Source organism: Phacochoerus africanus, chromosome 10, assembly GCF_016906955.1.
Source record: "Phacochoerus africanus isolate WHEZ1 chromosome 10, ROS_Pafr_v1, whole genome shotgun sequence".
NCBI classification, from domain to species: Eukaryota; Metazoa; Chordata; class Mammalia; order Artiodactyla; family Suidae; genus Phacochoerus; species Phacochoerus africanus.
The window spans coordinates 130,316,430-130,333,499 of record NC_062553.1 but is presented as its reverse complement, the minus strand read 5'-3'; the positions used below and the strand labels follow the sequence as shown (position 1 = coordinate 130,333,499).

General features: G+C 42.6%; 1 protein-coding gene across 8 annotated transcripts in view; it reads right to left on the bottom strand.

The window, feature by feature from the left end:
* Nucleotides 1–17,070, bottom strand: part of FAM13A (family with sequence similarity 13 member A) — a 325,535-nt gene that overhangs the window by 54,371 nt on the left and 254,094 nt on the right. For all 8 annotated transcript variants that reach the window (XM_047799215.1, XM_047799220.1, XM_047799218.1 and 5 more), the window contains 3 exons: nucleotides 15,712–15,753; nucleotides 12,813–12,992; nucleotides 5,930–6,116 (listed from right to left, as the gene is read on the bottom strand). In XM_047799215.1, coding sequence (XP_047655171.1) covers nucleotides 5,930–6,116; nucleotides 12,813–12,992; nucleotides 15,712–15,753 — 409 coding nt within the window. The remainder of the gene's footprint in view (nucleotides 1–5,929; nucleotides 6,117–12,812; nucleotides 12,993–15,711; nucleotides 15,754–17,070) is intronic.

The following is a 17,070-nucleotide window of genomic DNA, read 5'->3' as shown; positions in this document are numbered from 1 at the left end:
GATCCGGTGTTGCTGTGAGCTGTGGTGTAGGCCAGCAGCTTCAGCTCCGAATGGACCCCTAGCCTGGGACCCTTATATGCTGCAGGTGCGGCCCTAAACCCACCCACCCATCCACCCACCCACACACACACACACACACACACACACAAAATAAAAAAATCAAGAGATGCTCTTTATGAATAAGAGAGCTACTAGACTATGTTTTTGTTTTTTATACATTAAATGTAATTAGACTATTAATAAGTACCTTATGGAATAGTGGGAGGATTAAACTTGATAATGTACACAAAGCACTTAAAATGCAGCTTGTCAAACATTTTTCAATTTATCACAGTCTTCGAAACCCTACTTTGTTATTCTTGGCATAATAATATTTGACTGCATACAAAGGTTACTTATCTGGTCTCCTACTTTTGAATATTTAAGTTGCTTCTAATTCTCTGTGATGATAGAGAACCACGTGGCGAGTAAATTAATACCGATGGTCTTTCCTATATTTATGATTCTGTCTCTGGAGCAGAGGGGCAGCGGCCGGATTACTGGCTCAGGATCAGGCCTGAGTTATAGCTTTTGATTCAAACGGTGAAAGTGTGCCCCGGAAAGAACATTTTTAGAGCCAGAGACTTCTTCTAGGCCAACAGAAATGAGCTGATGGAAAGAAAGACACAGAAAGTGTATGTGGGAGTGGGTGAGCACGTGGGTGAATGTTTGTACACGGACACAGGCTGGGGAGATGGAGGTAGAAACAGAATTTCCAGAGATAACCATAGAAATTCTTAGGGTTGAGGAAAAAAACGTTTATCATTTGAGCAGGTAAGAAAAAAAAAATGGATGGAGATCTAGAGAGATTTTTGAAGCAGGCGTGAGGCAAGTGACAGAAACACAAGCTGGCTGTCTCAGCTCTTCAAAATTCATCAGGGGACAAGACTTCCTTCGGAGACAGACTGAAGAGTGCAGGTGTGAGCCGGCAGTGTGAGGACAGGGGAAAAGGGGGGGCCACGGCGATCATTACAGATAAGCCAGAGCACTCGAATGCCACTCGCTGCCACCGATTTATCTGCAGGCTGATGTCTGAACTATCTGCGGTCTCTCGGTCTTGGCTGGTCACGACAGCCTCTCGAGGGCAAAGGACAAGGGGGAGAGTATGCAGCCTCTTCCCACTTGCGAGATTCCAAATCTGCAAGATGCTTTTCCAGGTCTCTTTGGCCGTGTTGTGCGCGGTGAGATCACTGTGATATTATCACTCAAACCCTTCACTTACCCTCCTCTTATTTTCTCCGGAAAGTGGTTTGCTCCCACCTCTCCACCCAAACTGCTCTTTTTAAGGGATCTCCAGCTTGCTGATTCCAATGGCCCAGCTCTGGGTCTGCGACTTGGCCAATCACGTGACCCTCTCTCCAATCCGAGGCATTTGGTTTGCTTGGCTTCCAAGACACCAAACTCACCTCGTTTTTCTCCCACTTCTCTGGTGGCACCTTCCTAAGTCTCTTCGGCTGGTACCTTCTCATTTCCCCATCCTCACATGCTGGTGTGCCTCCGGGATCGCGGTCCCCGGGGCCACTTCTCTTTCTGTCCACACTCGCTCCCTTGGTTATCTCATCCCGTACACTGGCTCTGATATTCTCTAGCTGCTGATGACTCCTAGGTTGCCCCTCCAGCCAGGAAATCCTCCCTAAACTCTCAGCCCAGACATCTGGTTGCCTTCCTGGTTTCTCCCCTTAGATATTTGATGGGCAGCTCAATCTTAACCTGTCCAACAATGAACCATGATCTTATCACCGAAACTTCTGTCTTCTCCATCTGAGTTAATGGACAATGCAAATCTTCTAGCTGCTCAGACCCCAAACCTCGGCGCCATCTCTAACTCCTCTATGACTTTCATGGCCCTCAGGTGATGTCAGGAAATCCTGTCAATTCTACCTTCAAAATCGATCCAGAATCCATCTCTGGTCTCAGGTTTCCTGCAATGCACGACTCCAGGAGGGTCCATTCCTATTTTAGTTGATGTGGAACAATGCCCCCTAGAGGGGTGCACTGTGGCCTGCAAGGCACTATGTGCTGGCTCTGGTATCACCTTGGTTCAAACCGTCATCTACGCAAACCTGGATTACGGCCATAGTTTTCAAACTGCCTCCCCTGCTTATGCCCTGGTCTGCTCACTATCTGCTCTCAGCACAGGCGTCAAACGAGATTCCAGTAAGTCATGTCGCTGTTTGACCCAGAATCCTCAGATGGGGTCTCACCTCTCCCGGAATAAAGGCAGAGTCCTTATGATGAGCTACGAGGCCCAGCTTAATCGGCTTCCTCCCTGCATTACCTCTGTGACCTTGCTCATTCTCCTCCAAACATCATGGCATTTCTTTGCGGTTTCCTGGAACATTCCAGATGAACGATCATCTTGGGGGGTCTGCTCCTGCTGTGACAGCAAGGCTTCCTTCCTTCCTCTAGGGCCTCATACTCAAATGGTAAGTTCTTGGGAGGTGGGCTCTGACCACTCTCTTGAAAACGGCTCCCCCTGCCCTCTCACCGTTTCTAGCTCCGTTTCCCACTTTATTTTTCTTCCTAATGGTTATCACTCTCAATATGGTTAATGTTTTCCTTGTTCACCTTGACTACTGTCTGTTTCCCCCACTAGAATGTAAGCTCCATGAGGGCAGTGCTTTTTGCCTGTTTTTCTCACGGCTGGATCCCCAGGGTCTGAAATACTTCCTAGCACACAGAAGGCGCAGACGTATCTATTTTTTGCAGTGATGGAGACAAAAGTTTAGCTGGCGTGTAAAGACCTTGAAGTGGAGTGGGAGGAGGTTTTGGAGGAGAGTGTGGGGAAGGTAAAAACAGGTGGCTAAAAGTAAAAGGCAAGCCGAGACGCACAACTTCCCTTGCAGGATGCCGTCTAAATACTAGGCATTGTTATGTGTGCCCTGGCTCCTTGCTCTGTGGTTACCTGTGAAGATGAGATTTCAGATTCGTGGAATATGAGAGTCAGCAAAGATCTGAGCGAATACCCTCCCTTCACAGATGGGGAAGCTGTGCTTCTAAGCTGTGTTGGCAGGGCTTTAAATTACTCACTGCAACAAAGACATGGTCCGCTCAGCTCCCTGATGTTAACAGGTGAACTGCACAATCGGGGAATGCGGAAACTGGCAGCTAAGGTGGCGGCGGATCCTTTCACAGAGAATAGACCACAGTGGAATCAGGCGCTCTCATCCAAATGTTTTTAAATAAAGACTATGTCCAGAGTTTGTGCAATCAAACACCGCTCTCATCCAAATGTTTTTAAATAAAGACCATGTCCAGAGTTTGCGCAATCAAACACATAATCTAAGGAAGAAATGCACTTTTCTACTTTTATTAGCACCTGGCTAATTTAAGATTCTACTCTGGTGGAAAGCACATATTGATGAGTTAAGTTCCTTTTAAAAGGGATTCAAACAGAGAAGTACATTCTTTTCAGAGAAGCCAAGTACCAGACTTTTAGTCACTGTAATTTTCTTCGGCAGATAACAAATCATGACCAAATAAAGAGCTGATGGAGTTAGTATCATTTGGTTTATTAAAAAATTTACTTTTCCCCCTTAGACAACCCACAGAAGGGGAGAAAATATTTGCAAATGAAGCGACTGACAAGGGATTCATCTCCCAAATTTATAAACACCTCCTACCACTCAATACCAAAAAAAAAAAACCAAACAACTCCATCAAAAAATGGGCAGAAGATATAAACAGATAATTCTCCAAAGAAGACATACAGGTGGCCAAAAACCACATGAAAAGATGTTCAACATCACTCATCATTAGAGACATGCAAATCAAAACCACTCTGAGGGACCACCTTACACCAGCCAGAATGGCCATCATCCAAAAGTCTACAAACAGTAAGTGCTGGAGAGGGTGTGGAGCAAAAGGAACCCTCTTACACTGTTGGTGGGATTGTAAATTGGTGCAACCACTGTGGAAAGCAATATGGAGATTCCTCAGAAAACCAAAAATTGAACTACCATTTGATCCAGCAATCCCACTCCTGGGCATCCATCCAGAGAAAACCATGACCCAAAAAGACATATGTGCTCCAATGTTCATTGCAGCACTATTTGCAATAGCCAAAACATGGCAACAATCTAAATGTCCACTGACAGAGGAGTGGATCAAGAAGATGTGGTACATATACACAATGGAATATTACTCAGCCATTAAAAAGAATGAAATACCAGCATTTTTAGCAACCTGGATGGACCTAGAAATTATCATGCTAAGTGAAGTCAGTCAGACAATGAGAGGTCAACATCAAATGCTTTCACTGACATGTAGAATCTGAAAAAAGGACACAATGAACTTCTTTGCAGAACAGATACTGACTCACAAACTTTGAAAAACTTATGGTTTCCATCGGAGACAGTTTGGGGGGTGGGAGGATGTGCTGGGGCTGGAAATCCTATAAAATTGGATTGTGATGACCATTGTACGACTACAAATGTAATAAATTTATTGAATAAAAAAAAAAACTTACTTTTCCCTCAAATAAGAATTAAGTTAGTATTAAAAACCATTTAATGTGTAATGGTTCCAAAGCTTACATTCTATATTTGGAGAACTGTGTCTGACATGGATCTGTCTGTTCTAGTTGAACAGTTTATTTCCAGAAACAGGGTATCAAGACATTTTGGGAAAAATGGAATAAACATGTTTTCCATAGATTTCCATTTATGTATATTTTATTTAGGGAAAAACTGGGAATCTTCTCAGGGCACATACAGAAATTGGCAATGGGAAAGTAAGTGGCCCATAATTTTTGCTAAATTTATGGAAAATCCAGCATGGAGCTAAAAACCACTCAGATAAAGTAGAAAAGAGGTGGCACACACTGTACAAGAGGATATTAACTAGTACCTATTTTTTTCTTAGGGACTCTGCTCCTGTTGTATTACAAAATTTATCTTCAGCATTTTTTCTTTTCTTTTTTAAATTTCTTGAAACTACAGGGAATTAGAGACTCTGGTTCTTACTTTTCAGAGAAACGGAAGCCTACGCCAAAAAGGATAATGGATAGTTGGGAGTTAAATGGAATAAATATTTAGTCAGTGACTAAAACCAACTGCAATAACTTACATATCAAATTAATGATCCAGAGTTCAGGTCTGAAGTAACTGTATGAAAGATTAATTTTTCACTTTCTGGAGTTCCCGTCGTGGTGCCTCGGAAGTGAATCTGACTGGGAACCATGAGGTTTCGGGTTTGATCCCTGGCCTTGCTCAGTAGGTTAAGGATCTGGCCTTGCTGTGGCTGTGGTGTAGGCCAGAAGCTGTAGCTCTGATTGATTGGACCCTTAGCCTGGGAACCTCCATATGCCGTGGATGCAGCCCTAAAAAGCAAAAAAAAAAAAAAAGCAAAACGATACATTTTCATTTTCTGACTAATGTAGGAAAATAACTATTTATAGAGTATAGCTTTGAATTAAATTTCTGAACACAAAGATTGTTGCTCCTCTTTCCCTAAATAGTTTTCTTTCTCCTCACTTTAAGTTCATTCACTAAAAGAAGTTTTCTGACATATTCATACAGACAAGAACAAGTAAAATGGAGGAAAATAAGAGAAAATGCCTTATTGACAATTTCATTCCAAAAATAAAATTTAAAAATGCTCAAATGAGTGAAATAAGAGTCAGACCAATTTCAGTAACATGGAAATCAAAGCGTGATTTGATGTCCCTGGTTCCTTTGGCAAAATGTCATCGTTCCTGGACGTAATTTTTATATCTTTCAAAAAGAAATGATAGTGTGTATACTTAGCAGCTATAAGGTCTCGTTCCGAAACCAGGCTCTACAATTCTGTGAAGCTCAAGACTGAAACTACGTTTTTATAAAGCAAGGGAAAGAGATGTGCTATTTCCTAACAGGCTACAAGTAAAACTTTTGTAAGATCATTCACTTACCGGAAGACCATCTTGCTTTTCACTGAGCGCAGTAAGTGTGGAACTGGGTTTCTGACGTTTAGGTTTGCCTCTTTCTCCAATATAACCGGAAGTATTTTCATGTAATTTTCCCACTTCCTGAGCATTCAGAATACATTCATCAAGGTTGCCGAGCCCAGAAGGAATATTTTCTTTGTTGAGAAGTCCCCTTGAATTGGAAAAAAAATTAGCTCGATTTTTCTTTAAAAGGTAAAAGGGACATTTTTATGACACTGCCACTGTATCACACAGAAAGTCAGAGTGCCTAGAAATTCCAGGTTGCATCGTTGATCAAAATCTGACCTGAGCGCTACTCCTGAGACTAGCTGGTGCCAAAGAGATCACATTAAAAGAGAAATTATTCCTAGAGGCAAACTGGCAAGGGCTGTGTTTTTACCAACGAACAGCTTTAGAATATTTGCACAAAGAGTAATTTACATTCAAAACCAAGAGAATAGTGCAAACTTAGAAAGACAGTTCTCATTATTCACAGATTCTATACACACACACACACACACAAATCTTACAAAATAATAACAACGTATGAAGGAAAATCTGAAAAGGAAATATGATGTTTTTTCTCTCTAGAATAGGACTCACTGATTTTCCCAATCGATACTGACATTTTAGCATAATAAAAAATACATTAATACTGAAGTCTGACCACACTGGATAATCTTGGTAGAAGGCGTATAACAAAAACTATGGAGTCCAAAGCGTTTCAACTGAAATAGGGATTTGAAACTTCCCTGCACAAGGAGTTTCAGGATGTAAACTTATAATCGAAGGTCCTCTGTGACTTAGTTTTTTTTTTTGTCTTTTTTTTGTCTTTTGTTGTTGTTGTTGTTGCTATTTCTTGGGCCGCTCCCGCAGCATATGGAGGTTCCCAGGCTAGGGGTGGAATCGGAGCTGTAGCCACCAGCCTACGCCAGAGCCACAGCAACGCGGGATCCGAGCCGCGTCTGCAACCTACACCACAGCTCACGGCAACGTCGGATCGTTAACCCACTGAGCAAGGGCAGGCACCGAACCCGCAACCTCATGGTTCCTAGTCGGATTCGTTAACCACTGCGCCACGACGGGAACTCCATCTCTGTGACTTAGTTTTAGAAGCTGATGTGAATGTCGTAATTACAAAATTTAATTCATTTAAATACTCCCTGTTAAGAAATGTTCATAAAATTAAATTACTAGCAAAATATTTGTCTTTTACTGCATCACAGAACCAATTAAACCATTAGCAGAAGCACCATGGCTTGGTCACGTACAAATGAATGAGACTTTATCTCCCTCATGCTATGATCTAAAAGGTTCCTCCCTGAATATCCAAAGCTGTATCTTGAAATAAATGAGCTCTAAAGAGTAAAAATAGACGTGACCATATGTTACCATCAGTTCAGTCTTATCCCCAAAGGAAAGACAATGTGAAATATTTATTCTGCAATTTAAATTCACATCCTATTGTAGGTAGGATGATCATGGAGGCAAAATTATGAATTAAATAATATCATAACATTTTCAAGGCTAGTCTATCTTTGGTGACTTTTAAGACTCCATATTTAATGTAGTCTTATACAACTTTCAATGTACAAACATACTGATTTAGTAAAACTGTGCAAAAGATGTACACCACATTTCTAAGAAATATTCTAAGTATAAAATAATTGGAGACACGAGGAAAAGTTGACAGGGTCTAACATGCCAGCACATATATAAAGATTCTTTTTTTATTACTCAATGAATTTATGACATTTATAGCTGTACAATGATCATCACAATCCAGTTTCATAGGATTTCCATCCCACAACCCTAGCACATCCTCCACCCCCCCATATATAAAGATTCTTAAGTCTCTCTCCTCCCTGCACCTTCTGTGGATGGCTGGATAAGTCTGGTCTCAAACACACAATTATTTATTATTTAAATTCTGTCTTCTTTTTCTTCTTCATATTTTTCCCAGTTCCTGGGGTCTCAATCCAATTATAATTTTTCATGGAGGAGGTTTTAAGTTTGAGAGCTATTATGGACCAAATGGTGTTGCCCTCAAATTCATAAGTTGAAGCCCTAACACCGCGCGCGCACACGCCCCCCCCCCACCCCCCGGCCTCCCCACCAAGTGACTGTATCCGGAGACAGGGCTTCTGAGGAGGCAATTAAGGTTGCATGAGGTCGCAGAGGTGGGGACTCCATCCACGACGAGGCAGAGACGCCAGAGAGCTCAGACGGAAGGCCAGGTGAGGACATCCTCCCTGAGCAGGCACCGCCCGCAGGTCAAAGGGATGTCTCAACCAAACCACCCTGCCAGCATCTTGATCTTGGACTTCCAGTCTCTCTGAACTGTGAGGAAATACATTTTCTGTTGTTTAAGGCCCCCTCCCCGTCCGCAGTACGTTCTTATGGTAGCCTGAGCAGAGGGCTCACAAATGCTAAAGGTTATTTTTAGAAATTCAAAGACCAAGTTTATTTTCGCATCTTTTAGACGAGTGAAATCAATGACTGGAACACATCCTGTTCAAATAAATACAGGCAAATCTGACGGTGCAGTTGTGTTCAGGTGGAAATCCTGTTCTCCTCAAAGGAAGCTCTGCTCTCGTGTGAGTCAGGGCCTCGCAGCCGCAACGCCCATGTGACCGTGAGGAGTGGCCCCGGGGCCGCTCTAACAAGTTTCTGTCACACCTGACATCCTGCCATCTGACCTGCACTTAGAGCTGGGTGGCCTCTCAGTTTGACTATTTACATCTTCGTTCTGGTTTTGCTTTTTCTTTCAGATTTTCCTCATCACACCTACACGCACACGTAATGTTCTAGCAATATTGACCCGTTTATTACTCTCCTAAGAGCATGCTTTTCTTTTCACTTTGCAGTAGGAATTTAATATAATATTTACATGACAAGAAACTGAGTATAATTCTCTAGTTCATCGTGTTTCAGAAGATTGAAACCATTTTCACTGAAGTCATGCTTTTTTTTGGGGGGGGGGGGAGGGTACCACGCCTGTGGCAAGCAGAAGTTTCTAGATCAGGGGTCAAACCCATACCACAGCTGTAACCAGAGCCACAGTGACAATGCTGGATACTTAATGCCCTGAACCACGAGGGAACTCCATGTTCCGCTTCTTTAAAAAAATTCATTACGAAATTTTCAAACATACAGAAAAAAAGAGGGACTATATCACCATGAAGTGCCATAGAGACATCACCAAGATTCAGCATTTCCATGCTCCTGGCAGATGGTCAATTTTTAAATTAGAATTAAACTGAATTAAATTGAACCTTTTTGGAGTTTCCGTCGTGGTGCAGTGGTTAACGAATCCGGCTAGGAACCATGAGGGTGCGGGTTTGAACCCTGGCCTCGAACCCATGAGCTGTGGGGTAGGTCACAGATGAGGCTTGGATCCCGCGTTGCTGTGGCTGCGGTGTAGGCCAGCGGCTACAGCTCCAATTAGACCCCTGGCCTGGGAACCTCCATATACCTCGGGAAGCGGCCCTAGAAAAGGCAAAAAGACAATAAATAAATAAATTGAACCTTTTCACATAATGAATACATCCCTTAAATGTTTACATTTTTATTGTAACAAACAATAATCTAAACCTGACCACGCTTCCTTATGAATTTAGACCAAAAAAGAAATCTTGCTCACTAAAATGAAGTGTTTATGGTTTTAGTCTGTCTTCTGCAATGTTTATTTTAAAACTCTGGGAGTTCCTGGTGTGACTCAGCAGAAACGAATCTGACTAGGATCCGTGAGGATGCGGGTTCCATCTGTGACCTCGCTTGGTGGGTTAAGGAGTCAGCGTTGCTGTGAGCTGTGGCAGGTGTGGCTCGGATTCTGAACTGCTGCAGCTGTAGCATAGGCTGGCAGTTGTAGCCTTGATTTGACCCCTAGCCTGGGAACCTCCATATGCTGCAGGTGTGGCCCTAAAAAGACAAAAAAAAAAAACTTTCATGACAATGTTAGCATAGATTTTTTTGACTCCTTAATCTCACCTTGAAATATGGTGACCCTGGGCTTTAAAGATATATATATTTTTAAAAATGGCTGCAGCTTTAAGACGTTACATGCAGAATAAAAGACCATAACACAATGGGTTTTTATTTTTCAAAAGATTTTTTAACCATTCCATAGGGCTAAAGTTTTTGAATTTGAATGTAGGAAGGTCTTGCTTTCATCTTTCCTTATTTTTCAAGCAAAACCGGATGAAAAGCCTAGATAAATGAATCAGTTATATGTAAGCAAATACTGAGAAAAACACACTTACTATTGGCTTAATAGTGATTCTCAACCTTCCCACAATTGATGCTCTGTTAGTGCATCTCCTTCAGACATAACATTGAAGACTTTCATGGGGGCCAAGGGGCAGGTCTGGAGCCCTGAGAGATAAGGGCTTTCTCCTAGGAGCCGGGGAGGGCTCAGTGCAGCTGTTAAGTATGGGCTGAGAGCAGAAGGACTATCAAGACACAATATGGCCAAGGTGTCAGGGTAGGAGGGGGCCTTACAACCAGGAGTCCCAAAGGGGACTTCTGAACGCCTAGACCACATGCTAGGAAAAAGGGTAAGGCAAGACTGTAAATTCTTTAGCCATGAACAGGTAAACACAGCTATTTAGCTATGAACAGTCTGCCCCCCATGGTTCTCTCACTCTGAACATCTGTGGTCAGGGCATGAGTGACCAGAAGAGTGAAGGGATGGCCAGAGAGAAAATATGAAGGGAAAGCCTGGAGCTTCATGGGCACCTCTTCAGATTCTTAGTCTCTACTGTTCTCCCTTCTCCTTCTGGTCCTGATGTTGCCAGTAAAAAACAATCAAGAGAAGGGATACCAGAAACATCCCCCGATGTGGGAGACTCTATTTCAATTCTGCAGGAGTGGTTATGCCCTGTTCCGTATTTGACCCTGTTTGTTTTTGCCCTTGCCCCTGATGTGCCCCTCCCCTGGCTGCCACCCTGCACCTGCCACGGCCATGACCGCTGTGCTGCTTTGTTCTATCAGGTTCCCTCCTGCTTCCAACCTCTCTTGATGCCCCTCTGTCCACACAGAGGTGGAAAGCATGACATCATGGCACACAGAGGATTTTAAAAATGCCAAGGGTTGCTACATGTTATTTGGCGAAAAATGAGGCAGAGAATAAGAACCGGGTTAAATGAAGAATTTGCACTTGCTGTATAACACACTATAGGCAGTACACGAACTGATTATATTCCTAAATCCTTTCTAGAAAGCTTCGCTACTATTAAATGTAAATATCGCCCATATTATAATTTACTCATTTTCTAAAGGAATTATTGAAGCACCCCCGCCTAGCAACCGACTCTAAGACAAATGCTTTTTTAAAAAGTGCTGCTCATACCACTTGAAAATTCAGTGGGTTCTGTTACTGATACTTTTTTATTTCTAAAATTACATTAGTTAATATAGCTCAAACATCTCAATAATGCACAGCATGGAATCTATTTATACTCTATCTTATGTATCTTTTTTTTTTTTTGTCTTTTGTCGTTTTTAGGGCTGTACTTGTAGCACATGGAGGTTCCCAGGCTCGGGGTCTAATCGGAGCTGTAGCCTCCAGCCTAGGCCACAGCCACAGCCACACCAGATCCGAGCTGTGTCTGTGACCTACACCCCAGCTCACGGCAACGCCAGATCCTTAACCCACTGAGCAAGGCCAGGGATCGAACCCACAACCTCAAGTTGCTAGTTGGATTCGTTTCCACTGTGCCTCAACGGGAACTCCATGTATCTTTCTTTAAGCAAAGAGAAGTTTCTTTTTTTCCATAAACATTTTGCTGTAGATTATGAGTCCAGGGGAAAAAGAATGAGGGGAACTAGGGTCTGGTTTAGTCTTTGATATTTGATAAAATATTTCCAAACAATTAACTTTATATAGAGACTAAATGACACAGTAGATAAAACACTTTCAGGGAAAATATGGAAATACAGTTGGAAATATCTTCCTTGACAATTTAAATCATGATTATTCAATAATAAGAAAGATAACTGTCCATGTGTATTTTAGCAACTCTCTTAATGGAGAATAAAATTCATTGTAATATTACTCTTAAAATTCATACTGTGAGAATGCCTTAACATTAGTGGTTATAATGATAAGGAACTGGAGCATCTCTCCTTTTGTTAGAATGCTCTCATACAAAACATGATAACCATCAGAGCTTTACAGCTACGTTCTGGTATTTAATCAGGTCTGTATAGTAGGGAAATCTGCTGGTTCATAAGCAAATCTAACAGCCACCTGAATGTTGTCTAACAAGGAAAAAAACACCTCTGGACAGACCTGCGGCAATTTTCTCCTCCAAAGGTTCGGGGTCCCTCCAAATAAGATGTTCAGGGGGAAGCCACAAAATGTCTAAAATCAGAGGTAGCTTCCCACAACACACCAAACTGCTAGATGAAGCTGAAATATTTATCTAAACACCCATGAATTTCCAAATGTTCGCTAACTTTAGTTGGTGTTTGTTTTGTTTTGTTTTGTTTGCTTTTTTAGGGCTGCACCTGTGGCACGTGGAAGTTCCCTGGCTAGGGGTCGAATTGGAGCTGTAGCTACAGCAACGCGGGATCCGAGCCCCGTCTGTGACCTACACCACAGCTCGTGGCAACGTCAGATCCTAAACCCACGGAGTGAGGCCAGGGATCGAACCCACGTCCTCATGGATACTAGTTGGGTTCGTTACCGCTGAGCCACAGTGGGAACTCTCATGTTAGCTATGTTTCGAATGGTCAAGATGAGAACTTCCAAAGTTTTAACCTGAATGCTGAAATGGGAGTGACTATAACACAGCCGCTAATTCGAGGGTGTATTTTTTAAAAGAAGAAGAGCAAATGCAAACGTGAAGTTCCAAGGGCAACTCACATCTCTCTGCTGTGTCGAACTTCATCCTGCTCCTTGGACTGGCGCCGTCGCTGTTTGGTGGACGTGGAGGAAGATGCTGCTGACGGTCCAGATTCCGAGTCCTCTGAACTTTGACCTCCAGGACTAGTCACATCAAAAAGATGCTGTTCCACAGCAGAGCGGATGGTTCTCTCTAAGAGTCTGTAAAAAAGAGTGCGAGGCCCACCAGGCAATCAAACCATAGTTTGGAAATCTCAGCATTTTCAATGGAACATCTGCTATAACTTCATAAGCAAATTCCGTATATGAGGCATCAATCCCCAAATATGTGCACTGGGCATTAAAAACCGAAACTAAACCGAACAAATTCCACCAATCTGATTATTAGTGCAACAGTTATAACAGGCATTCAGGAAATAAGCACCATTTAATATCAGGCAGAATGAGGAAATTTCTTCCTCCTCATACAATACTAATGGACCTATTCTTATAAAAGTGAGTTTCCTCCAGATTTCACGCCAGTTCTGCAGAGGAAGATAGCACGATTTACAAAGCAAAGTGTCGCAAATAATTTTGTGATTCCCATTATCTATTTGGCATCTTTTTAGAGGTAAAATTATATAGGGAATAATGCCATTAAAAAAGAGTAACAAAAAAGTAATCGTTCACCAGAACAATTAGTACTCATTACAGAATGGCAAGATCTTCTAAATGTTTATTCAGTGAAATTGGGATGGGGCATTCCCCCGTGGCACAGTGGGTTAAGAATGCAACTGCAGTGGCTCGGCTCGCTGTGGAGGCGCGGGTTCGATCCCTGGCCTGGTGCAGTGGGTTCAGGGATCCAGGGTTGCTGCAGCTGTGGGGTAGCTCAATCCCTGGCCCAGGAACTTCCTTGTGCTGCAGGTGAGGCCTACATACATACATAAATAAAAAAATTGTGATGTGCAACATCGAAGCTGTATTCACCCAAACATCCCAATATATATTACTGAAGACGGAAGGATAGATTGACTTTGTTCAGCCTGAAGAAAACAGGGAAGCACAGGGGCTGAAAAGAGGGCATGACAAGACATGTTCTTTTCTGGGTGGGTATCGTTTTTAAAGCTACATAATCTTTCAATGTGTCCAAACCCTCTTTTATCACCTCACTATTAAATTCTGTACAAGCAGGCATGAAACATTCTCAATGGACATTCTCCAGAGTCTCTTTCCCTTCACTTGAAAAAAGAATCGCATCCAAACTCATCAAATTGTAAGAATTAAATATGTCTGTAGTTTTTTGTGTATTAATTATGCCTGAAAAAGCTTACTATGTTTATATCATGTTACAATTTAAAAAAGGGGGGGATTCCTCATTGTGGCTCAGTGGGGTATGAACCTGACTAGGATGTGTGAGGAGGCAGGTTTGATCCCTGGCCCCGCTCAGTGGGTTAAGGAGCCAGCATTGCTGTGTCTGTGTCATAGGCTGGCAGCTGCAGCTCCGATTTGACCCTTAGCCTGGGAACTTCCATATGCCACAGATGTGGCCCTCACAAGCAAAAAAGAAATTAAAAAAAGAACCACAAATGTATTTTTTAAATGGTCATATTGAGAAAAACATTCAGTTAAGTACAATGCGTTTTGAAAATTTAAGAACTTTAGATTTCCCAAATGTAGTTTTGTAACAGATTCATAGAAATTTCATTAAGACTATTTTAAGACAATGAGCAAGTATAGTCAGACTTGGGCATCAGACTTTTATATTTAGAACTCCACATCCCAGCAATTAGAGAGTACCTAACAGTGGTACAAAGAAATGTGAAATAATCACTATATACAAACATACACACCCACATCTATTCCACACATTATGTAAGGCATATAAGAAGTAAAGGTTTTTCGGAAACCAAGAGGCAAGAACACATCAGTCTTGGTATAATTCTGGAATCTCTTTAAAATTCACACAGAAATAAGAGAGGTCTACCAGCTCTCTGACTACTTCTTCACCTGACAAAGAAGAGAAAAAAAGTCTCCATTGGGCTCATTAGATCCAAGTTCATACCGATTAGTGTTTCTTCTTATTTTTTTTTCTTTTTAGGGCCACACTGGCAGCATATGGAAATTTCCAGGCTAGGTACTGATTTGGAGCTGCAGCTGTAGGCCCATGCCACAGCAACAGGAACATGGGATCCAAGCTGCATCTGTGACCTAACGCCGCTGCTTACAGCCCTGCCAGATCCTTAACCCACTGAAGAGGCCAGGGATCAAATCCACATCCTCATGAACAATATGTTGGGTTCTTAACCCGCTGAGCCACAAAAGAAACTCCCCATACTTTCACTTTTAACAGCATCTTCTTTTTTTAAAATTTTTTTATTTTTATTTTTTAAATTTATTTTTTACTGTTATTTCCCCCAAGAGACTTTTTTTTTCCCCCACTGTACAGCATGGGGACCCAGTTACACATACATGTATACATAATTTTTTCTCCCATTGTCGTGCTAAGTTGTAAGTATCTAGAGAGAGTTTTCAGCGCTGCACAGCAGGATCTCATTGTAAATCCATTCCATGAGCAACAGTTTGCATCCATTGACCCCAAACTCCCAATCCCTCTTACTTAATAGCATCTTGTATTGCAAGACACCTCCTAGAGGGCAGAGATTGCTTTGCACGTATGAACTGACTCGAACGTTATTTTGAGCGAAATAAACAAAGATTTCATGTGTTCAAGTGGTTGAGCTGTCTCCACTCACACATGCACACAGGCTCAAATAGAAACACTTTTTATTTAGCTCCCCCCTCTGAATGGTTTTAAAAACCATCACTGGTTGCTTATTCCATTAATTTTCCAATATTACACACCATCAGAATAGAATAGCTTTTTACTGTTTAACGAATGAGGGGCAGTGGGGCGGGGGGGAGCCCAATCTGGATCACTTACTCTCCAGTTGTTGACACGTTGCTGACTTGAGATACGTGGGTGCTGTGGAAAAGAAGCAAAAGAAAGGAAGTCAGATTAGACCAACAATCAGAGACGGTGAATCCAGCACCTGAAGCTATCTTGGGCCAAGAGCATCAGCCAGTCCCTGAGCAACCCTCACGAGACATTTAGTTACCCCCCGACAGCTGCTCATGTGCCCCTGCCTCTAGATTAGAGATGGCCCTGGGTGTTTATTCCCAAACGGCGTTTTTTTTTTCCCCTCCATTTTAAAGATGTCCGTGACAGATCATTTCAAAAGTGACCCCCGAGAACCGTCCCGACGCCTCACCCTGCGGAAACAGAGTGTGGGGTTTTTCCATTCTTCCCAAATGTTAATGCAGCTCCTGCTGACTGCCTTCCCGCTACCCGCTTCCCCTTCCCCCGCTCTCCCCAGCCCAGGTCCATCTCTCCCCACCCCTGGCTATGGGCTAGAAGCATCTTCCCAAGACGGCTCTGAAGGTACAGCAGGGGCTGTAGGGACAGAAAAACAGGGAACCAGCAGTTTCCTCAACGACTCTGTCGGAGCCACCTTTTCTGCCCAAGGTTTTCATGATGGAAAAATACCTCAAGCTCTATAATGTGCTGTCTTGACACCGAATTTATAGCCCTTTTATTGAGCATCTACACACATCCTTTACTTTCCCATTTTCTCCAAAGCCCGAACTGTGTTGATGAAAAACTAGTCAGTTAAAAATAAAAAGGCAGGCCGTATAAAATGGGATGGTGCCATCAGAGAACCCTACTTAATCAGATGCTTCAGAAGCGGGTCCCCTTGCACACCCTCTCTGTTCATGTGGCCACAGCGAGGGTGGAGGCTGGCAGCTGGTTCGACTGCATCAGTACCACTGCGTTATCACATTCTGCCTTAGAGTGCTTAACTGGCCTTCTAAATCCAGATTCCAAAGTGTCTATGTTTAAAATGAGATTGAAAAAAATCTTTAGGGCATGACAAACTACAGTTTCGCCTAATAGATATAATAGGTCTCTCCTTCTACTTCCTTCTCTGTAGAAGAAACCTGAAGAAAATAAAAGCTGTTAATGACCCACAGTGATGGTTGCCTTTCAATCACGCCAGGCATCCTCATTTACACTTTAGAAATTTCAACACAAGAACACGTTGCTTTGGAGTCAACAGGTCCGGCTTTTTTCCCAGGTACATGTCTATCGCATCCCATTCCATTTAGAATCTAAGGGCCTCAAGGGATCGTATGGTATTTCTCAGGTTCTCCCATCACAAGATTTGGCCGAGTGATCAATTTGGCTCATGATCACCCAGCTCCACCCGCAGCATCCCAGCCAGCCTGGGACTTATTATCCCAA